The following is a 20,847-nucleotide window of genomic DNA, read 5'->3' as shown; positions in this document are numbered from 1 at the left end:
GTGGCTACCACCGATGCGGCTGGGGGCGTGGTTACAACCGATGCGGCTCTCCCCATTGGCGGACAGCTGTCCTGGTTACTTACCAACACCACTGACTGGCCACATGAGAAAAAATGAAAAGTCGTTCATTTCAATGTTAATCCCGAACAAAGTATAGTTTCACAAGGCCAGTAAGTTTATTTCTAATACGTATTCGAACCAGGGCACAAACGCGTGTGACGACATGAGAGCAAAAGGCTATTTTTGTGTTATTTAATGTGTTTACTACATGCTAAAGCTAACTGGTGAGTCTTGTTTGTTGTTAGCGTCTGTGCTAGCCGCTTGCTAACGAGGCGTCTGCCACAAGCTAACCCCGGGAGGTAAACTGCAAATAACCATTAACCCGCCATGCTAGCGTTAGCTAACAACGTCGTGTTAACAGTCCGGAGCGTTTAAGCGTGTTCGATGTTACTGTCACATTAGTCCATGTGATGTGCTAACCGCACCGCACATCTGTATATACCCCACTCGAAAGGCCAGGTCAACGCCAAGCCGTCCCGAAGGCGCACGCCTGGTTTCAATAACATCTGGAATAACGTGGATATGATGCGCTTTGATCTGCCGAGTGTGCCAATTTAATCGAACTGCACTCGTTATAATATAACGATGTTATGTATAACGATGCATGTTTCGTGTCACAGGTAACCTTGGTCTCTCCTCGCTGCTCCCTCCGCAGCGGTATTCAAACCCAACACCGATTTCAATGAAATCTTCGCAGCATCACTGGCCTCCTGCACAATATGGGATACGGTTAGTATCATAGGAACAGCACTGTCTGCGGCCGCACGATGGATAACGAGGTAAGCCACCCGCGTTTCTCTGTCACTCTCAAAATCCCGCTGCTTTCCGGGGCAGTGAACGCCACATCGCGTGTCATATTTTACAGTCTCTAGTCTCTGTCACTAACAAGTCCCTTCTATTATTCACTACACTTCTCTCTGCTTCCCTTCTCCTGGCACTGGCAGATGCTGTAGCCTAGTTGACTTGTAGAAACTCAGTAAGGGCTTTCTGATTTTCTTGCTCGTCTTGCATGCTGGTTTGTGGAAACGGAATGGCATGAGCTGTAGGTGACTGTGTGAAGCAGACAACTGATGCTCCTTCCAAGACCTCTGACCACCAAAACATGTTGCACAAGGAAGAAGGCCGACGTCTGCAGTTTTAATGTGGAGGACTTCATTTAGATTGAGTCTGGCAGTGTCGGGGTTGTTTCTGGACCCACGTTAGAACACGAATGGTCAGTTGTTCATCAATCTCGACTTAAATGACATTTTAAGTGATGATATATTGATCGGTGTCATAGATTTGTGAGAAGTATTGTCAATGCTAGTTTCTCTGAGAGGGCGATGCTTTATGTAATATGCAATGACATGTTATTGCCAGATTCAGTCCCTGTGAAAGTGGTCTCACCGGGTAGCAGTGCCTTATTCAGTAGAGCATGACTTTATCATGGCATGGATCTATAGTATCACGCTTACTCGGTGCCTTTTGCTGTGATCACTATTCGCCGATGTAATCTAAAAATAAAAGGTCTGCATTCCTTAAGTCTTTATCTCACCAAACCCAAACTAGATCCTCAGCCAGAGCTACAAAGTGTTATTGAGCAGGAAAGATGTAAAGGGATTCACAGATCGATGCACATGGGAGTTTGCAAATGAAAGATGATTAAACCGGCTCGTTTGGCACCTGACCACATTGTAAGTTACATCAATATGTTTCGTCTTCATCTTGACACATTGCATCAGCGGTTTCCATGTTTCATTTAGTCAAGGAGTCTGGAGCAGCAAGTTGTTTGCTTGCATTTTGTGATGTACGGAATAAAGTGGATATTGATTGTAGTCTGTGATTGTGAGTGTTAGTGCAACGATGGGATGTATTGTGTATGCGATCTGTTTTCCTCAAATAGCTGATGTCGGCTTTTCTGACTCTGCATCGTGTGTGTGTGTGTGTGTGTGTACTCATGCCGTTGTTCTTTAAGGAGAGTAAGAAGTGTCGAGGAGAGAAGATCTCTGCTGTGGACACCACCCTGGATGAATATTTAATCGCCCTCCAGCATAAAAACAGGTGAAGTGTGAGCGCATGCTGCAGGAGAGACAGAAATCCCCTCTAACAGGAGCACCGATTGGCTCGATGCATTGGAATAAACTTAGTGTATAACATGAGTCGGAAATGCCCTAAAACGTTTGGCGCCCTCCTCTGAACCCAGCACGTGGAACGTTAGCCATCCCAAACGTGATCCACCATTAGACGCAGTCACCCGCTTTCTTTGCTCCCCAGGATCCTGAAGCGCCTTCAAGTCAAGGACTCCAGGGAGATCGAGTTGGAACAGCTCGAGCAAGGATTTTCCATTTATCTTAACGGAGCCAACGCTGAAGCCAGTAGGAAGCAGCCCAAGAGCAACAAGCAAAAGTGTGTGACCTCCGCGCCGGCCTGGAGACCCGCAAGCACAGCAGGTACGCTGCCGCTGCGCCGAAACAACCCTGCAGACACCCAACAGCAGCAGCGTCATATAAGCCCTCATTGTTTTATCACGTCTTTATTGTGCAGAGGGAAATATTGTACTCCAGCACGCATGTATTTTTTCACACCTCGTTCTCATATTACTCATATTTTGTAGCTTCTGTCATCTTGAGATCATATGGAGCGTGGGCTAATAGGTACGCTGCCGTTAGCATGGTGGGATCCCTCGCCGGGTCCCAGTGAATTAATGATGGCGACGGCTGCAGCTGGCGGCCGGTGCTGCGTTCTTCCTCTGTGTGCCGCGTGGACCGTCTGCACATCGTGACTGCGTGTTCCTTCTGCCCCGAGGCGAGGCGGCCCGCTCACGTTCCTCTCTTGTTCCTCGCTGCTCCCCGCCAGATGTCCGCCAGTTAACTGGAGACGGCCGCGATCCGGAGCAGACCCACGGGAAGCGGAGCCACACTGCCCCCGGAAAGGCCCGGAGGAAAGAATGGGTGCAGGTAGGAGCTTCTAAGTGAAATCATCCAAATGTTTTTCCCCGCGTGAAGGCACGTGCGTTAAATCTCTCTTTTTCTAATTGTCTGCAGGACTCTGTCAGAATTTGCACCGAGGAAGGACCAAGGTTGCACATCTGTCCAGAAAAGCGCTACTCTGAGGATTTTGAGCCATACGAGAGCGTAGACATGGAGGTAGAGTCAAGACGTGTCAATGACCGCGACGCCTGTCTGTCTTTTTTAGGGGGCGGAGCCACGTGTCAGCGGCAGCCGCCTGTTCTACTTCACATCTTCTCTTCCATTTCCCTTTTTCACTAACCACTTTTTCCCTTAACGCAGACCTCCGGTCCGCGCTCGCCTCGCAGTTCCTGCAGAGCTTCGCACTCCTTCGGCTCCAGGCACGAGAGCCAAGGGGGCCAAGCAAATCCGGAGCACAACGAGAAGGTGCTCCTCAACCTGGAAGAAGTGAAGGTGAGCAGAAGAATGTCGGTTGTTTGAGTGACGGCGGCGTGACGCAGGCGTGAGCGTTGGACCGTTTCGTGAACCAGGTTCTGCGTCGGAGCCTGGAGGTCAGCATGCGTCGCAGCAACCGCGGCTCGGCCGGCGAGGAGTCGGACGAGGAGTGGGTGGAGGAGCAGATCGAGAGGGAGGAGAGCGCCGAGAGCCTGGACGAACTGGGGCTGCCTCTCCCGGCCTCCAAGTCCTCCTCCAACCCTCCGCCCGGCGCCGCCCGCAGCCATTTTGACTCCTCAAACCTCATCGTGCTGGACTTTGGACCCTCGACTAAAGGTAGTCGTCAGCATCCACTTTTATATCTACGTTCCTGTTGATTTTTAGGGGTCTTCATTGGCCAGAGCGGTTCCATCCCCTCATATGACGTCTGGTAAGAATGCGAGCTGTCTGCCTGGTTCAGGTGGTAACCAGCCATCCGACCCATGGCCCGTCCATGCCGGCAAACCCCGTGTCACTATAAATGAATGAAAGCATCCTCAGTTAGACTTTCCTACGTTTACTCCAGGTCGTAAGATTGAACGCTCTCTGTCTGCAAAGAGGAAGGAACACTCTGACACCTTCGTACCCAGCAAGCCGGTGTTGGTGAAGAGCAAAACGTTGGATCGGCCACCTTCCAAAGAAAGCTGGGAAGGTCCGAGTGAGTCTTTTAATGTTATGAGAGCTCTTGAATTGAAAGCGTACATTCCACAGATGGCAGATTTGGAGTAAAACCGCAGACGTGCCGCTCCGTCGGGTTAAATCGGCGCGCAATCTTAATCTTGAAAGCCGTGTGCTTCTCGCCGAAGGGCCACGGAGTCGGGCGGAGAGGCCCCTGTCGGCCGCCCGGAAGGCCCCTGCTGAGGAGCGCGACCCGGAGGAGACGGCGTGCAGCGTGCGCCAAGCCGTCCAGAGGGAGAACGAGTCCGTGCAGACCGCTGAGCTCTGCAACCGCAACACGGTCCGCCTGCTCAATTCAGCCCACTAATTATCGAAAGCCAGAGTTGTTTGGTGTTCATTTAAAGGCCTAATACTTTAATGTGCTGATTTAAACCGATTGATAGTATCATGCACTCTGTGTGTGTGTCTCTGACTCTTTCCCTTTATCCAGGCCAGAGGACACCAGATGATGAATGGCTTACTGCACCACAACAATGAGAGCAGAGTCACTGCGGCCATGCAGAGGATTACGCTTATGGGCCCCGGGTAGGCTGACAGCACGCTGCACCGCGACACACGGTGGCTCTGGTGACGCTGCGGCGTGCGCATGGTCACCAGAGAGGAAGTGATACGTTTCTTGGCCATAATTCGTTCATTATCATTAAGTTACTAAAGCAATCTAAAGCAGAATAGTCCACCAGGAAGGGGCGGCCCTACAGAAATGCATGGTGTGGACGACCTCTGACCTCATCTGCTCCTCTGTCACCATCGATATGAAGGCAGGGCGCTATGGATGAAGCTCAGCATGCCCCCCCCTTCTGTCCAGGCAACAACAGAAGCTGCTGAAGGCCTTGGAGGAGCTCGAAGCAGCGCCGAGCTACAGCATCTCCCGGGGCGTCCGAGCCGACCGCAGCGAGCAGCCGGTGAGTCGGCAGCGCGGCGCCGCCGCCGCCGGGCGGATGACCCCGGCGCTGGCCGTGATGGACCGTGCGCACGGTGGCACAGAGGCTCCGGTGAATGTTTTGTGTTGTCGTCGCAGACCAGGCTGTCGTCGGCCGAGGTCACCCCCGCGCTGTATGTTACCATGGAGATCCTGTCGAACTGGGGGAACGCGCTGCAGGTCGGGCTCACTGAGTTGCAGTTCTTTTGCCTCGGAAACAAGAAGCTGTTCGTGTCCCCTCACGACCTCGACATCAGGAACGCCGACTGCCCCGGGAACCTGGGGGCCCTCGTCAACGGAAGGGTGAAGGTGAGCCGGTTGTCATAACCTTTGCAAATCATCTTTGTACAGCAAACTCTTTTAAATACAAAGTATTCATGGTTTTTTTTGTCTCTTCGCCTGGGTCGACAGACCACCAAAGAGCGCCACATGTGGACGTGTCCGTTCCACCCGCCCGTCCAGCTCTACTTCATCATCAGGAACACCGAGCGCGCCCCAGACTTCGGGATATCTCGCATAAGAATCTGGAACTACAACAGAAGCCTCGATGTACGTGCTTTTCTTCCCATTGTTCACGAGGGGATTAGGGATTAAAGGAAATAAACATCTGTTCGATAAAAGAGCCTTCTGTCCGTCGCGGCTTTTGATTGGTGTAGAGATTCTTCATCCCGCTGTCTGTAGGACCAGAGCGCTTAACTCCAACGTGCTCGTGGCTCCGTCGGGTCGGGGGGGGGGGTTCTCTTTTAGCATTGGCTGGCTGGGCTGCCGGTCACTCGGTCCAAATGTGGAACAGGGGGAGATTAGCCGTAGAGGATTAGTGTCGAAGGGAAACGTGGGCGTCAGCGTCTCAATGCTCTTCGTAGAGCGGTAAAACGTCTCTATGTCACCACAGCTTTCCAGAGCTAGTGGATGTTTTGAAGCTGGAAGGTAAGCGGCTGTTAGTGGGGAACTTCTTTACTGTGTAGGAGATTAGTGGATTTGAGTTTCTTCACGGGAGCCGTGACTAATTATTGCTTGAATGGATGAGGTGAGACGTAAACGGTAAACGGATCAAATGTATGTTAATGAAATGTATGTTAAGTACTAAAATATATATATTTTGAATGCATTCGTGCAATTATTTTGCTGTCACACACATTTTTGTGCAGATGCCAGATATTCAAACCTTAAACAAAGGCCTTCTGTAACGGTTTTGTTTGTTTCTACCTGTATATTGAGTTCAATCCAAGCCGTGTTTCTCTTCTCCAGGATCTAGACATTGGTGCACGGCGTGTAAAGCTCTACCTTAACAGCACCGCGGTGTTTGAAGGGCAGCTGGAGAAGGGCTGCGGCAACCAGGTCTTTGACTACAGCACCACAATCGACCTGCAGGGTTTCCATTGGTTCTCCAGCCCCGTGTCTTCGGGACACAATCTAGGGGGGACGAGCCCCCAGCACCACGAGGACCCGGCTGTGGAGGGTGGCGGCACCCAGCACCACCACAGTTGGAGTCGTCAGCCGTCAGACGCAGGCCGGGCCATGATGGACATGCAGGAGAAACCACACCCACTGCTCCCCCCCATCACTCCTTCCCCAGCGGGGGTTTCCTCCTCCTCCACCCAGAGAAACTCCTTCGACCTGTCCGTCTTAGAGGAGCCCCTCCGTCTCCGGCAGCAGGCGGAGCAGCCCGCACCCATGGAGCAGACGGTCACCACCCAGCCGTCGTCCTCCCGCGTGGCCCCCCAGTGGCTGCAGCCGCTGACCCGAGGGGCTCCAGAGGGATGCGAGGCCAGCAGGGAGAGGCCCCGATGGCTGGTGCCTCAGCACTCTGCGGAGCCCAAGTCCTCCTCCTCTTCATCATCATCGTCGTCGTCGATGCTGCCGGAGCTGCCGTGCAACCCGGGCCGAGTGTGCAGGGTGATCGAAAGGACGGCGAACGGGGGTCAGTGGAAGGCGGACTCTTTGGACCTGAGCGGCGAGCTGCTGGAGCTCGGCGAGCAGAAGCCAGAGCGGCCCGTCAGCGGACGGAGGAGCTCGTTCCGAAGCTGTGGCGCGGAGGAGCAGCAGCAGCACGGCGCTTCTGTTGTTTCAAACACCGGTAGGAAGCCGTTAAACTCAACGTCATCGTCTCCTAAAAGGATTTTACTATTGAACTTTATTAGTAACCGGAAGACTTTACGCCCCGATTCTTCACCCAAACAGCTTTTAGCTAAAGGTTTGGGTTATAGATTTTTTACAGTTTATTTTAGGAGTTCTGGATCACGTGGCTTCATACGTCTCATCCCCGGCTAGTGTTGCTCCCTTAATCCGTTTCCCAGCATCCTTAAACTGAACGTGTGGTGAAGATGCTCATTCCATTTGCTGTCATCTTATAATACTTTAAAGGTGTAATGTGAAAGACGTAACCACATGCTAAGTTGGTTAGCCGTTAGCTCGTGAGATGTCAGCACTGTCTTTCCATTCTGCTGATAGCGTAAACTGTGTAATGTGCCCATGAGATGTTTCCTGAATGCCACTTTATATGTCTGCTTTCTTTGTGATGTCTTCAGAGGAGCCGATGTCCCTGGTGAACCCGAGCAGGAGGCAGTGCCCCCCCCTGGGCCGGCTGCACAGCCAACAGGACGACACCCTCATGGAGTCCTGGGACTCTCTCACTAAATTCAACCAATTCCAGCGCGGACGCATCTCCAACATGGGCTTCGAAGGAGACATCTTTGACGAGTTCCTCCAGCGGCAGGGCCGCGCTCCGCCCTCAGCCCCGGGCAGCGCCTCCACGGCCCCCGGGGGCCCGCACGGCCCCGTCCCCGCTCGGGCGCCGTCGTACGGAGGCCCCGACGACGATCCGTCCGCGGAGCGCGAGGACGAGTTTGAGATCCCGGTGCTGCCGCGCGGCCAAAGGCTGGTCCTCAACATCCTGTCCACCTGGGGCGATCGCCACTACGTGGGCCTCAACAGCCTGGAGGTGTTCAGCGCCAGCGGCGAGCCGCTGAGGCCCGCCCACATCCGCGCCGACCCCCCGGACATCAACATTCTCCCCGCCTACGACAAAGACCCGCGCGTGGTCACCAACCTGATTGACGGCGTAAACCGCACCCAGGACGACATGCATCTGTGGCTGGCGCCGTTCACCCCCGGGCGGAGCCACGCCGTCTTCCTGGACTTCGGAGCGCCGTTCCAGGTGGCCATGATCCGCGTGTGGAACTACAACAAGTCACGGATTCACTCCTTCCGGGGGGTGAGGGAGGTGGAGATGCTGCTGGACGGCCGGTGCATCTTCAGGGGCGAGATCGCCAAGGCCTCTGGGACCCTGTCCGGAGGTACCTGGACGCGGCGGCGGCGGCGACGCACCTTTTTAATGCTGCTTTGCGGGTCGCTCTTGATCAACCTTTCCCCCTTTTCCCAAACCCGGCTGTCACTTCAGAGTTGGACCAGTTCGGCGACACCATCCTGTTCACCACCGACGATGAGATTCTGGAGGCCATGTCTCGCTACGACGAAACCTTCCTCGGCGAAGGGGAGGGTCCCGAGGGCCGGGCGGCGGAGGAGGAGCTGCTGCAGAGGCCGCGCACCGCTGACGGGGAGGGGGAGGAGAGACCCTTCACACAGGCCGGCTTCCGAGACGAAGACCTCAAAGTAAGCGCTGTGCAGGGTCAAGGGTATTCAGGAGAGACGTATGAACCAAATCCGCCCTCAGAACCGCTGCCCGAGTTTTAATGTGTTCTCATGTCGTCTCAGTTAAAACTCCACCTCCACCCCGCTGCGAGTCCTCAGGAGGAGAACGTGGAGCTCATTCCTGGGACCTTCACCGGAGAGCGTGAGTAGACCGTCGTCACATGATGGACGCTGTTGTTTGGAGGCTTTTACCGATGGTTACCTCCCCCCCTTCCTCCCCCCCGCAGGCCTCAGACTGCAGCTGCTGTTCACTTGGGGCAACTCCCACTACATGGGCCTGACGGGGTTGGAGGTGGTGGGGAAGGATGGAGAGAGTTTGCCTTTAGACCTCAGCATGATGGCGGCCTCCCCGCGGGACCTCAACGACCTGCCGGACTACGAGGACGACGTGCGCACGCTCGATAAGTACGCTCGATAAGCACGCTCGATAAGCATGCTCGATAAGCACGCTCGATAAGCACGCTCGATAAGTACGCTCGATAAGTACGCTCGATAAGTACGCTCGATAAGTACGCTCGATAAGTACGCTCGATAAGCACGCTTGATGAGCACGCTCGATAAGTACGCTCGATAAGCACGCTTGATGAGCACGCTTGATGAGCACGCTCGATAAGTACGCTCGATAAGCACGCTCGATAAGTACGCTCGATAAGCATGCTCGATAAGCATGCTCGATAAGCACGCTCGATAAGTACGCTCGATAAGTACGCTCGATAAGTTCGCTCGATAAGTTCGCTCGATGAGCACGCTTGATGAGCACGCCTGAACACACTGACGTCTGACCGGTGGAATAACTTCAGGCTCCCACATCATTACTTCCTCTGAGCACAGAGAGACGTCTGGGACGTCTCATCAGATCACTGTGACGTCCCGTCTTCCGTGTCTGTTTTCTTCACCCAGGCTCATAAATGGCCACAATATCACCACCGATGACCAGAACATGTGGCTGATCCCGTTCTCCTACGGAGAGCCACACACCTTGAGCGTGACGTTCCCCGAGGCCCAGACGGTGGCTGGTCTCCGTATCTGGAACTACAACAAGTCCCCCGAGGACTCGTACAGAGGGGTGAGACACCTTTCTGTCGGGCATGAATGACTTTGCAGTGAGATCAATCTATGTAATAGAATTAGATTTTGTAGGTTTCTATGCAGGAGACTTGGGAGAAGAAAAACTTGTTGTCCACGTCTTTGGCTCAGGTGAAGGTGATCCATGTCTTCATGGACGATGCTGCCATCTCCCCAGCGGAGGGATTCCTGATCAGGAAAGGACCGGGCAACTGTCACTTTGACTTCGCTCAGGAGATCCTCTTCATCGACTTCCTCCAGACGGCCAGCGACAACAGGAGTGCAGAGAACTTCCACAGGTAGGACACGGACATGTATCATTATTATTATTATTTTTCCTTTATTTTTATTTCATGAGAGAACTGAACCTCCTCGTTTACAATGCTGTCCTCTCTAATGCAGAGGACGCGCTACGAAACCAGAAGAGGCCAGCATGGATTATGAAGCTCCCATCATGCCTTGCGGCTGTATCCCGACATGCTTTGTTCAGTTCTTTTGCAAATGAATGAATTAGATTTGTATGTTCAGGCGATTGATCTGCATTTGCTTTTAATAATTACTTTTCTACTGTGCTGAATGTGGATCGTGTTATCTTCCCGTGTGTGCCGTCATATATTCGTTGGAAATGTAGGATTTGTTCTCATGTTTATTCAAAGGCCAAGTTTGAATTCAGACATAAGTAGTGGAGGATAAATCCAATGCACTTTGTAATAAATGAATGTGGACACGGACCGACTGTTCGCTGCATACGGGTTTCATGTCGTCATCTTCCTTCACCCTCACCCATCAGTCATCTTTCAGCTGCAGCTGTTAACAACCTGGGGAGACCCGTACTACATCGGCCTCAACGGCCTGGAGTTCTACGACCAAAACCACGAGCAGATCGGCCTCAGCGACAACAGTATCCTCCGTGACGCTCCTTTAAAACCTCAACCGAGCCAAACGCTCTCCTCTAACTACAATACGCCGTCTAGAAGGCCGACCGTCTCTGATCCGAGCTTTGTGTCCTCAACGCTCCGTCCACAAGACATCGCTGCTTTTCCGGACAGCGTGAACGTGCTGGACAACGTGAGCGGCGACGTGAGGACTCCGGATAAGTTGATAGACGGAGTGAACTGCACCTACGATGGCCGCTGCATGTGGTTGTCGCCGGTGCTCCCCGGGCTGGTGAGGATGGGAGCGAGAATCCGCGATAAGTGACAGTAAATAAGAAATTTCCCATCGGATCTGTGTGCCGATTGCTTCCTCTCAGGTGAACCGCGTGTACGTCATCTTCGACCAGCCGGTGACGGTGTCCATGATCAAGCTGTGGAACTACTCCAAGACGCCACAAAGGGGGGTGAAGGAGTTCGGGGTAAGCCTCTCCGTCAGCTGGCCGACATTGTGTTTGCTTTACATTTAGCAACGAACAAAAGGGGATGTGTGTGTGTGTGAATGCAGCTGCTGGTGGACGACCTCCTGGTGTACAACGGCGTGCTGGACTGCGTGAGCCACGTGGCGCGCGGCATCCTGCCCACCTGTGATGCAACGGTGCCGTACCACACCGTCCTGTTCACAGACAACGCCTACGTCGCCCACCGGGAGAGGAACACCGTCATCAGGTACCCGGCACGCTAGCATGTGCGCCATTGATCCGCCATGTTTGCTTTGTGACTAGAAGGTCGAAATGTCCATAGGACGATGACCTTCGTTACGTCGTGACTCGTAGTGATTGGAGACAGATTGAAACCCCTTTTGTCTCAAGTGGTGAGTGGTTTTGAGATGTGCTCTTCTCCACCTCAGCCCCCGTGGCAGCCGACACTACCACCACCAGTAAGTGACGTAGCGTCCGCACCTCCCTGTGGTCAATTCCTGTTTACCCAGATCCCCAAAGCCACCTCCGGTGTCCCCCTGTCGTCCCTCACCCTCCCGCTTGACTTGCGATGCTCCGTCTTTGCCCTCAAGGCCTTGACCTTGTGACCTCAGGCCTTGTGACCTCAGGCCTTGTGACCTCAGGCCTTGTTTTCCCGTCAGCCCTCCTCCTCGCGTTGTGCCGCGTCTTCATTCGTTCTTCCCCTCGGTGTGTTGCAGCAACCATGTGGAGGACCAGGATGTGAAGATGACCAACGAGAATCAGATCGTCCATCACAACCAGAAGAAGACGCAGCAGCAGGCAGCCGATCCAGGTGAGTCTCCGGGCGAATCGACCCACCGGTTTGTGTCACATTTCAGTCTGTTGTGATTCTCAAGCCTTTTGTGTTCCGCTTTGCTTTGTTGCAGCTCTTCGGCCGAAAACCTGCATGACCGAGGGGGGGAAACACGGAAAGAGGAGGTACTGACAGAGTCGGAAACTAAGACACAAGTGTTGGAGCCGCTCGCTCGCACACACACACACACACACACACACACACAGGACTCCACTTTATGGCTGGGCCGCTCCCCTCCCACCCGGGCCCGTTCTCCTGGACGTGTACCAGTGGTCCCTCCCACAGTGCCCTGATAACCCTGCGAGGCTGCATTTTATCAGTCTTTTCTTGTGCCTCGTACGTAACACTATATATGTGGCTGCTAATGTGACTTCTGTGCTGCATATTTAAATGCTGCTTGTGGCGTGAAAATACTCATGGGGGGGAAAAGAAAAAAAAAAAACCCAAACGAAAAAGGTTCCCAGGCTACACGGATACGTTCTCACATCAGGTTAATCAGACAAGCGGCTCTTTGCCCACTGGGAACCAGTCCCTCCAGTACACCAATCGTAATGCTATGCAGACACTATTTATATCGGGTGGTGATTTATATCTGTGGGCTGATGTATTTACAAGCAACGGTTTCACTTGGCAAAGTGCTTTTCGCCCTTTTCAAAGGTTTATATATCGAGGGGGCGTAAGTGGACAAAGTTGAAAAAAAAGTCTGATTTTTTTTTTTTGTACACTCAAACCTGAAGCAGCACGAAGCTTCACTCTTGAATCTTGAAATATACATTTGGCTTCACAAATTGGGTCAGTCTATTCTTTTCTGCTTATCATCAGGTAGAAGAAAAAAAAAGGTGGCAATCCAAGTGACCTTTTATCAAAGTTGCTATAAAGGTTTTATTAAACATTTCATGAGCCAGTAAAGCTGTTTGAGAGATTTGGTTAGAAATAGAAAGAAAATATCTACATTTGCCAAATTAGATTTTGAGTATATTCATTAACAGGCAACTTCTAATATGCAAACACTATAATCTTACCTCAAAATGAGAAGATTGATCTTTAAAAGGGATTCATCTGATTCTACGTCACTATATTACTTGGTAGTCGATGTCGTACTATTCACTCATTCAATATTTACTAACTTGTTGCATGGGAAGCTTAGCTGTTCATCTTAAATTGTTCGATATGTTGAGTTCTTACTGCTTCATTGAGCCCCGATATGTTTCACACCAATTACTCCAATTACTGAGTGATTGTAAATGAAATGCAGTTTCCTGTATTTAATTTCAGCGTGTCCCAGTGGTCATTATACTTTTATTATTATTATTACTACTCAGTCCTGCCCTGTAGGGCGGTGGCTCTATTTTATGTGTGACACCTATTTTGAAATATTTATTTTTCTAATCGTTATTGAATATGTATATTTGATGTAGCCTTATTTGAAATGAATAAAAATACTAAAGAAACACTCCTTACTTGACAGCGCATGAGATCTCTCACCGCGAGGAGAAAAAAAACTCTGATCCACATAAATACGTCCTGATAGTTTAATGCAGAATCTGTTTTACATCTCGTGTCATTGGTCAGGAATGAAGGTCGCCTGTAGGTCGCAGCCACGTGGTCGCCCAACACGTACGCAAACTGATTTCATCTGTGGTCCGAGGACGGAGGGCTTCGGAAGTCCTCAGATCTTTCCTGGAAAGTTGCCCTCTTCTCTCTGTTCATCCCATTTCTGGACCTGAAGGGACATCATTTAGTAAAGAGGCTTATTTTAGGACACGAGCAGGGTTTATTTTAGTCACAAAGCGTCAGAGGAGGACAGAGCCCCCTGTATCTGATAAAAGGCCCCACATGCCTCTACAATAAGGTCCTTTCATGTACGACCTTTAAGGGGTCAGAAGAGAGTTATTTCTGATGTCAGACTTTAAGAAATGTGGAGGACGTCTTTTACATGATTTGGCAGAAAAGACGACTGGTCTGAGAATTGTTTTAAAGGGCTCATTTCCAAATTTGGACTGAAACTCTCTCGTTTCGGTTCTCGGGCCCTAAAAGGACGCACAGGAACTCGAGGGGCCGATAAAGTTGTCTTGACTCCTGCTGAACAAACACGGCCCGCGTGGACACGGCGGAGACATTTTCTCATACGAATAGAAGTCGGCGAGAGCGCAGCGTACCCAGGCCATGGGGCACAGGGACTTGTAGACCCGGCGGTACCACTCGCAGGGCGCCGTGTCCGCTCCTTTGCCCTCCAGCGCCTTCTGGCAGCGGTGGAAGTCTGAAGCAGCCACACAAAAAAAAAAAAAAACATTAAAAAGCACTATTTCATTTTTGGCAGCAACGTCATTCACGTTTTTGAATAACGGCGCGGCGTCTTTGTCTCACCCACGTAGTTGGACCAGCAGTTCCTGGTCTGGTTCTGGTTGGGGAACCTGGCGTCAAAGGGGGCCGTGCGGTACTTCTCAAGTTTGGCCTGAATGTCCTCAGCCATGTTCACTCCTGTCCACAGAATCCTGTCCACAGATCCGCGTCCGCGGACGTGAGATCATGTCGGTCCCCCCGTACAGGTCTAATAGACGGACCGGGTCTCAGGTGTGGCGCAACACTATTATCACGACCATAACGTCATTATATATGAATACGTGTGTAATAACACGATATGTGTGTTACGTTTGTTCACCTGCATTTCTCCTTCCACAGGATCACTTCCCGTTTCGTTTTCATACAAACAAGCAAAACGCGAATTAACGTTAAATATCACGGAGCTAAAGACACGATACTCGCTACTGGAGAGAAACATCCGTAACAAATAGAAATGACCCTCAATGTATTGATAACCAATTCTCCCCTGATCAATAGACACAATCTATCAAACCCATTTGGTAAAAGGTCTAATAACAATGTTTTCTCCTCAGGTGTTAAAAGGCTAAACGGCTTTTACCTTTGCGGCAGTTCGGACCCGCGAGCTCCAACGACTTTCGCACCGGGCGGTTAAAGTGTCCGTTTGCCGATAGGCGGCGTGCCCGCGCACCGCGCGTCGGCGGGCGCGCGCAGAGACGGTCGTGCGGGCGGCTCGCGGCGCCATGGCGGACACGCGTGCGCACAGGTGCGCTCCGTGGGGGGTCTCAGACTCCATCCAGGTGATGGGAAATAGCGCGGTGTGACACGTGACCACCTTCCACACGCACACGCACCGGCCTCGCGCGCCAGCTGTGGTGCGTTTACCAGGATGTCCTTGAAAAGGAATATGAGAAGCAACTAGTATTTCATTGTTTGACAGTAAAACATGTGTTTTTTGACAAAGCGTGTCTTTAAATGAGACAACATATTAGGTCGTATCTATTTAATATCATAGCCATCCACTATTAGGGGATTTATTCATCTAGAAGTTGTTTTGCCAAGGTCATAACACCAGAGCAGACCAAAGTTATTTGATATATTTTAATTTAAGAGATGTCTTTGGTATTTCTACTTTCACTATTTTCTCTAATAAAACGTCTTTGAGGGAACACAGAGGCAGATATTTTAAAGTAGTTTAATATTGCTCAAAACAAATCACAGAAACGTCAGCTGTGACAAAGGCCTTTTTGGTTCAACACATTACAGCAAAAACAGAAACAAATCAACATAAACCCCCCACAAGGTAACTAGATATGAAGGAGAGCATTCGGGACGAAGGAGTTCAAAGGTTAAGTCAGTGTGAATTAAAGAGCATCACTAGTTACAGCATCTTGGATTGAAAACGATGATACAAACGATGATACATTGACCACAAACAACAGATCCCGTGAACATTAAATGTAACCACAGTGTCAGCTTAGCCTCAGCATAGTGTAACCACAAGTACGTCTTTCAGTACCAAAGAAAAGCCCTATGATTGTGCCTTTTAGACTGCCGTCACTTGAACTAGCACCTGTGCGTCGGCTGCCTTCAAAGCCCGATACGACAAAGATGCGTAGATTCAAATAACGATCCAGCCGCTAATAAAACAAAAGAGCATCGCATTAATGCATGAAAGTGCTAAGAAACGCTACTGCATGGCAGGAACTCATCAGCAGGACGGAGCAGACATGTTGTGCCTCTTTTGGATACAAAGTCAAATCAAACTCCCGCAGCAGTAAAGTCTGGAAGCAGGTAATGCCCGATGGAGACTAATGGACGAGCTCTGTCAAATCAACTCAACCCAAGTCTCTAAACACAAAAGGATGTTTTGGCGGTCAGCAGTTTGAAAGCATAGCTCGTGTACACACTTTGGTTTCGAAGCCACTACGGCGGCCGGCCGCGTTTCGCCACGCAGGATGAACTCTACGCTCTTCACCAATCGCTGAAGCGGAGGCGACCGAAGGCGTCTTTGATCTCCTCGCTGGTCGCTGCGCTTCCGCCGGTACCGATGTGGAGCACTCGGCTGTCCAGGACTTCCTGCTTCATCTTTCGCTTGCTGAGGACCACGGTGCCTTCGGCTCCCACCGCGCCGGGACCCGTCAGCAGGATGTAGGCAGCATGGCGTCCCTTCTCCAACAGGGTGGCTGAGATACAAAGAAAAACGCAGGTCAAGAGCTGGACTTGGTCCGTCGTCCTTCATCCCGCCCACCGCCGACTCACGACTTGACGAAAGACAATTTAAAATAATGAGCACCGTGAAAGGTTAGGATGTGGTCCATGACGTTGGCCGACTGAAGGAGGACTCCAGCGTAGAGAGGGTGCAGCAGGTAAGAATGGCGATCACTTTCAAATGGTTCCTGGAAAGAAACATTTCAGTCCGATAAGCTTTTAGTGCGGATCCGCCAACGTGCATCTTTTAATAAGGACAGCGTGCTTACAGACGAGTTGGCCTGTGAGGGCATCGTGCCCCAGAACACAAAGATGGAGAAGGAGTTGATGGTGTGTATGGCGGCGGGTCTGGGCGAGTTGGGACTCGCCAAAAGGTTGACCTCCCACAGCAAACCACCGGACTTCCCATCGAGAATCATGACCTGCAGGACACACGGACAGCAGTGGAGTGAGTGTGGGACCCGCGGGTTCGTCGCCGTGTGGCAGAAGCCGCGCGGCGGTCTTACCCTCTTGGTGTAGTTGCCGATGTCCTCCTCGACCACGACGTCCAGGACATCGTCCTTGTTAAAGTGGCCGAAGGACGGCTCGCTGGATGAACGCAAACACAGAGGAGACGTATTTGATCCAAACAGCTCGGTTGAAATGACTGAACAGAACAAGGTGTACATCTATTTTTAAAGCGACCCGTGTAGCTACAGATGAGATTGGACAGCAGAATGTGATCCTAAATCATACGTGAGGATTGCGCTTGTATTGAATCTCCACAGTAGCTGCCGATGTTTTCCATCAACTAAGGCCACGCTGTTTGCAGTCACCAGCAGCAGCTTGGGCGCACAACCAGTTTGTTCTACTCGGAGCACTCGTCTCACTGGATCAGACCTACGAAGTGAAAAATCAATACAAAACAAAAGATTAAGGCGTGACGATGAATCTTTGTTGCTGAACTAATCACCAAAAGGGTACTTTTTTTCTCCTGCTTCTTACTCATAGATGGGTACAAGGCCAGATGTTGCGTTGGCGTCGTCCTCCCAGTCTTTGTCCTTCTGGAGGCTCCCCTCCATGCCGGCTTTAGCAGCAATCCTCCACAGGGCCAGTCCATACAAGCCAGAGCCTGGATGGGCACAAGATTACTCACTACCGCCATCCAGTGGTATCAAGTGGGATTGGGTCATTTAATATATATGAATATATTCATTTTTTCCTTTTCATATGGATCAGCTTTTTAACTTCTAACTGTTTTGAGTTATTGTCTTTTCAGCAGAGAAACTGACCTACAGTTTTAACTATTTCAACACAGTTCGCTGCTCCTTCCAAATATAAACGGGCACCAACATGTTGTGAATCATGTCAAAGCTTGTTTAGGATACAAACCTTTTTTTATTAGCACATAGTAAGAACCGTCGGTTGTGCAATGGAGAAGATGATTGACCGTCTCTATGGAGTCAAGAACCACCGTGGTCCCTATCTGGACCCCCGTCGTCCCCGAGAGGAACGCCAGCCGACTCTGCAGATATGACGCCAGACACCAAAATCATTATCGTGGAAGAAAACGCCAAAATTCAATGTGACCGAAGCCTCACAGCGTTAACATGAAGCAAGGCAAGTAAATAAACGTACAACACCGCCGGTGTTTACCTGCGTCAGGTCAGACGCCACCAGAGCCACGTCGCTGATCTTGTCCCCATTCAGATCTGGGACTATAAGAACCGGTGCGGTGCTGTTCAGACCGGCAGGCTGAGGCTGCTGCCACTGGATTTCACCTGTAGACACACCGGACAGCAAAGGGCTACTCAACCTCACTAAATGTATCTGATTTTAGAAGAAAATGTAAAAAATAGAGTCGCTTTATACCCTTGTTTGAATTGTTAGACCAAATTTAACCTGCAGACAAAGCGATAAATGAGCAGATGGCAACGCCGGACAATTTAAAAGGGCTACGATCACTTGAAACTTCACACACACGCATCTTCATGTCTGTCAAAACACTAACGTACAAATTAAAACAGGTCGTCTTGTTTTTGATAACTTACTTAAATTGTAGAAAATATGTTTGCATAGATCTGTAATTCCTTGATATTTGTTTACAACACAGAGCGATGAGTCAACCAACCAGTGTATTTGTCAACAGCAGTGAGCTGGTCAGAATGGGACAGCAGGCAGTGCCAGCTTCGGCCTTTTTCTGCATCCAGACCGCACTGGGCCCAGTGGAACTCGGGGTCCAGCGCGCGGCCCCACAGGGTCTCTCCATCCGTCCCGTCCACCGCCAACACAAACACACACGGCGAGGGAAGGCCTGAAAAACACAGAGCGCCTCAGAATTACACTAAACGAATGTAATTAGATCTACTATATGAAGATCAATCCTCCTGAATAAGGAATAAATGGGATTAAAACAGAATGACCCGTCATACCTGCAGTGCAAGTTTTGTTCTGACCGATTTCTGTGTTTTTGAGGACAAACAGGACATCCATCACATTGTCGTTGTTTGTATCTTCAATAGCTAAGAAGTCATAGGTCACTGTGGCAGAGGAGGAGGTGAAGTTAGCAAGTGCCTCAAACAATAAAAACCCAACCAAGCAGTGAAAAGCACACAATTTGACACACCTGCTTCAGAGAAAGTCCTGTTCCAGGTACTGAGATACTGTGGTCGGACAGGACAAGGGATGATGAATGAGAAGGCGAACACTATGGTGAGGCACAGGAACAAGGACAAGAAGAAGACCGCCGTTCGCCAATGGGTGAGTTTGGAGAAACCCAAGACTTCCTTGCAACTTTTCTTCTTCTTCAGCTCCGTTACCGACGGCCCGGTCCCCGTCTCTGCCTCCCCCTCACCGGCCTTCAGGGGGTCGCCCTCGGTGGTCTCCATGGTGGCCTCAATGCATTACTGGCCCACAGACCTATTCGACAGGGAAAGGAGCGCACAGTGAAAACCGTATTCCATTGGCGGCAGTATTTAAAGACTAAAGTTCCTGGATGTCCCAGGAACACCCGTAATGAGACAACAACACACACACACACACATAATGAGACAACAACACACCAATAATAAGGAGACACCACCCCCGGGCCGGCACACCCTGTTATCTGTCGCTGAGCCACCGGCTCTTAACCATCAAACGCTAAAAGTTCACAAGCTAATTTACTGTCAAATGATGTTAGCTAAGTAACTGTTCGCCCAAGAAAGACGGGCCCTGTGTGTCGATGTTTAGCGAGCTTTGGCTCGGGGAGTTCACCGCTGACATCTGGTTAGGCAACAAGTTAGCACCGGCTGCTAACTACGAGGAAGTTAGCGCTAAGTTGCTAACGTTAACTTGTTTAAGCAAAGGCCTCGCGGCAGGAGGGCTACAGGCTGACGTCATCGCGAAAGAACCACCACGTGACGCTCAAATGAGGACAAGACAGAAAAAAGTCCTACTTTACTCTCCACCGTCGTCCTCAGTGGTCACTTGCGGTGGCTGACTAGCGGTAGCGGGCCGGTACGAACACCAGCAGAGCTGCCTGTCATCCGCAGCTGCGTAAACAAATATCAGGTACACCACCGAAGAAGTCATTTGCCCTGAGTTGATGCCTCAGGTAAAAGCGTTCTGCGTTGTGTGAATATTCATAGACACCAATGAGGTAACCAAAAAACAACCGATAAAAAACAACCAAAACATAAATGTCATCTAACCTCAACCCTAAATATAAATATGGGTTATGGGAGCTGCGGCGGACAGCGGTCGTGGCGCCTGAGAGGTTTCACTCAGGGCAAAGAACCCCAATACATACCGGCGAGGGCTCATGAAAACCGCGCCCCCTTCCGGGCACAGACACGCGCTGTCTCCTTAAAGGAGGAGTACAGAGGCCCCATCCTTAAACTTACATCTTTCCCTCACAACTATCTAAACAAAGATACCACACAAATAGCTTTTTCCCCCCTACTCGTTTACACTCTAAAGATCAGTAGACCTCCTATGAAAAAAAAGTAACTTAAAAGAGTTAACGTAGTCTAACCTGTGTTCCCTCACCTATGCTTACGCCTTTTAATGTCGGTTTATGCACCCGTCATTTTCCCAGATTATTCCTCCCGTTCTGCATCTCTTACTCACTACAACTCGACTCCTCCACATTCCTCACACGATCCTATCTCGGGTTTTCTTATCAATTGCATTGTTTTGTTTAGCACACAATCTCAAACTCGTCAACATTTTTCACAATCTCCTGCTTCAAATACCTCCGGAAGTAACTTTGACACTCGAATACGATATAAATAGCTGCCCTTTATCCTCTCTGTCCCACATTTTTCTCCCCATTGGTTGATTGCTGCTCCCCAAATAATACACTTGACCTCTG

At 50.7% G+C, this 20,847-nt stretch overlaps 3 protein-coding genes across 18 annotated transcripts; 1 reads left to right on the top strand and 2 right to left on the bottom strand.

The window, feature by feature from the left end:
- The first annotated feature begins 49 nt into the window (after window positions 1-49).
- On the top strand, window positions 50-13,434 carry katnip (katanin interacting protein). Of its 9 annotated transcripts, none has more exons than XM_078102512.1 (30): window positions 50-170; window positions 681-839; window positions 1,005-1,036; window positions 2,015-2,100; window positions 2,314-2,489; window positions 2,896-2,996; window positions 3,084-3,185; window positions 3,330-3,461; window positions 3,539-3,779; window positions 4,009-4,140; window positions 4,289-4,440; window positions 4,591-4,685; window positions 4,966-5,062; window positions 5,179-5,388; window positions 5,491-5,628; window positions 6,328-7,156; window positions 7,608-8,375; window positions 8,480-8,691; window positions 8,794-8,872; window positions 8,958-9,135; window positions 9,631-9,796; window positions 9,928-10,094; window positions 10,198-10,262; window positions 10,586-10,696; window positions 10,823-10,962; window positions 11,048-11,149; window positions 11,236-11,396; window positions 11,578-11,607; window positions 11,866-11,960; window positions 12,055-13,434. In XM_078102512.1, the coding sequence occupies exons 7-30, from the start codon at window positions 3,180-3,182 to the stop codon at window positions 12,111-12,113; spliced, it is 4,365 nt and encodes a 1,454-aa protein (XP_077958638.1). In that variant the 5' UTR covers window positions 50-170; window positions 681-839; window positions 1,005-1,036; window positions 2,015-2,100; window positions 2,314-2,489; window positions 2,896-2,996; window positions 3,084-3,179; the 3' UTR covers window positions 12,114-13,434. The 9 variants fall into 9 exon arrangements, with proteins under 9 accessions (XP_077958638.1, XP_077958635.1, XP_040032795.2 ...); XM_078102513.1 differs by having other exon boundaries at window positions 61-170; window positions 716-839; XM_078102509.1 differs by lacking the exon at window positions 1,005-1,036 and having other exon boundaries at window positions 4,009-4,134.
- A 65-nt stretch (window positions 13,435-13,499) lies between these two features.
- On the bottom strand, window positions 13,500-15,149 carry cox6b1 (cytochrome c oxidase subunit 6B1). Of its 3 annotated transcripts, none has more exons than XM_040176885.2 (4): window positions 14,905-15,149; window positions 14,349-14,476; window positions 14,141-14,241; window positions 13,500-13,704 (listed from the first exon to the last, which is right to left on the bottom strand). In XM_040176885.2, exons 2-4 carry the CDS (start codon window positions 14,452-14,454, stop codon window positions 13,651-13,653), a joined length of 261 nt encoding a protein of 86 aa, XP_040032819.1. In that variant the 5' UTR covers window positions 14,455-14,476; window positions 14,905-15,149; the 3' UTR covers window positions 13,500-13,650. The 3 variants fall into 3 exon arrangements, with proteins under 3 accessions (XP_040032819.1, XP_077958648.1, XP_077958649.1); XM_078102522.1 differs by having other exon boundaries at window positions 14,349-14,532; window positions 14,644-14,945; XM_078102523.1 differs by having other exon boundaries at window positions 14,349-14,568; window positions 14,644-14,933.
- Window positions 15,150-15,482: 333 nt separating this feature from the next.
- On the bottom strand, window positions 15,483-20,279 carry fam234a (family with sequence similarity 234 member A). 6 transcript variants are annotated; one of them, XM_040176879.2, is made up of 12 exons: window positions 19,931-20,279; window positions 19,120-19,412; window positions 18,926-19,033; window positions 18,625-18,807; window positions 18,150-18,274; window positions 17,886-18,018; window positions 17,499-17,625; window positions 17,250-17,393; window positions 17,021-17,102; window positions 16,784-16,936; window positions 16,600-16,702; window positions 15,483-16,489 (listed from the first exon to the last, which is right to left on the bottom strand). In XM_040176879.2, exons 2-12 carry the CDS (start codon window positions 19,379-19,381, stop codon window positions 16,278-16,280), a joined length of 1,632 nt encoding a protein of 543 aa, XP_040032813.2. In that variant the 5' UTR covers window positions 19,382-19,412; window positions 19,931-20,279; the 3' UTR covers window positions 15,483-16,277. The 6 variants fall into 6 exon arrangements, with proteins under 6 accessions (XP_040032813.2, XP_040032810.2, XP_077958643.1 ...); XM_040176876.2 differs by having other exon boundaries at window positions 18,132-18,274; window positions 19,931-20,277; XM_078102517.1 differs by lacking the exon at window positions 19,931-20,279 and adding an exon at window positions 19,556-19,867 and having other exon boundaries at window positions 18,132-18,274.
- Between the last annotated feature and the right edge of the window lie 568 nt (window positions 20,280-20,847).

Source organism: Gasterosteus aculeatus, chromosome 5, assembly GCF_964276395.1.
Source record: "Gasterosteus aculeatus chromosome 5, fGasAcu3.hap1.1, whole genome shotgun sequence".
In the NCBI taxonomy this organism is placed as follows: Eukaryota; Metazoa; Chordata; class Actinopteri; order Perciformes; family Gasterosteidae; genus Gasterosteus; species Gasterosteus aculeatus.
This window is presented reverse-complemented; position numbering and strand designations above follow the sequence as displayed.

Coding starts and splice junctions, on each gene's coding strand:
- katnip (XM_078102505.1), top strand. CDS start 1,946: ATGTCGGCTTTTCTGACTCTGCATCGTGTGTGTGTGTGTGTGTGTGTA. Junction 5,389..5,490: donor TCGTCAACGGAAGGGTGAAG/GTGAGCCGGTTG, acceptor CTGGGTCGACAG/ACCACCAAAGAGCGCCACAT. Junction 10,963..11,047: donor CGCCGGTGCTCCCCGGGCTG/GTGAGGATGGGA, acceptor GCTTCCTCTCAG/GTGAACCGCGTGTACGTCAT.
- fam234a (XM_040176876.2), bottom strand. CDS start 19,381: ATGGAGACCACCGAGGGCGACCCCCTGAAGGCCGGTGAGGGGGAGGCA. Junction 18,275..18,624: donor TGCTGTTGACAAATACACTG/GTTGGTTGACTC, acceptor GTGTGTCTACAG/GTGAAATCCAGTGGCAGCAG. Junction 18,019..18,131: donor AGGTAAACACCGGCGGTGTT/GTACGTTTATTT, acceptor TCATATCTGCAG/AGTCGGCTGGCGTTCCTCTC.
- cox6b1 (XM_040176885.2), bottom strand. CDS start 14,454: ATGGCTGAGGACATTCAGGCCAAACTTGAGAAGTACCGCACGGCCCCC. Junction 14,242..14,348: donor CTGCTGGTCCAACTACGTGG/GTGAGACAAAGA, acceptor TGGCTGCTTCAG/ACTTCCACCGCTGCCAGAAG. Junction 13,705..14,140: donor CCCTGTGCCCCATGGCCTGG/GTACGCTGCGCT, acceptor ATGTCCCTTCAG/GTCCAGAAATGGGATGAACA.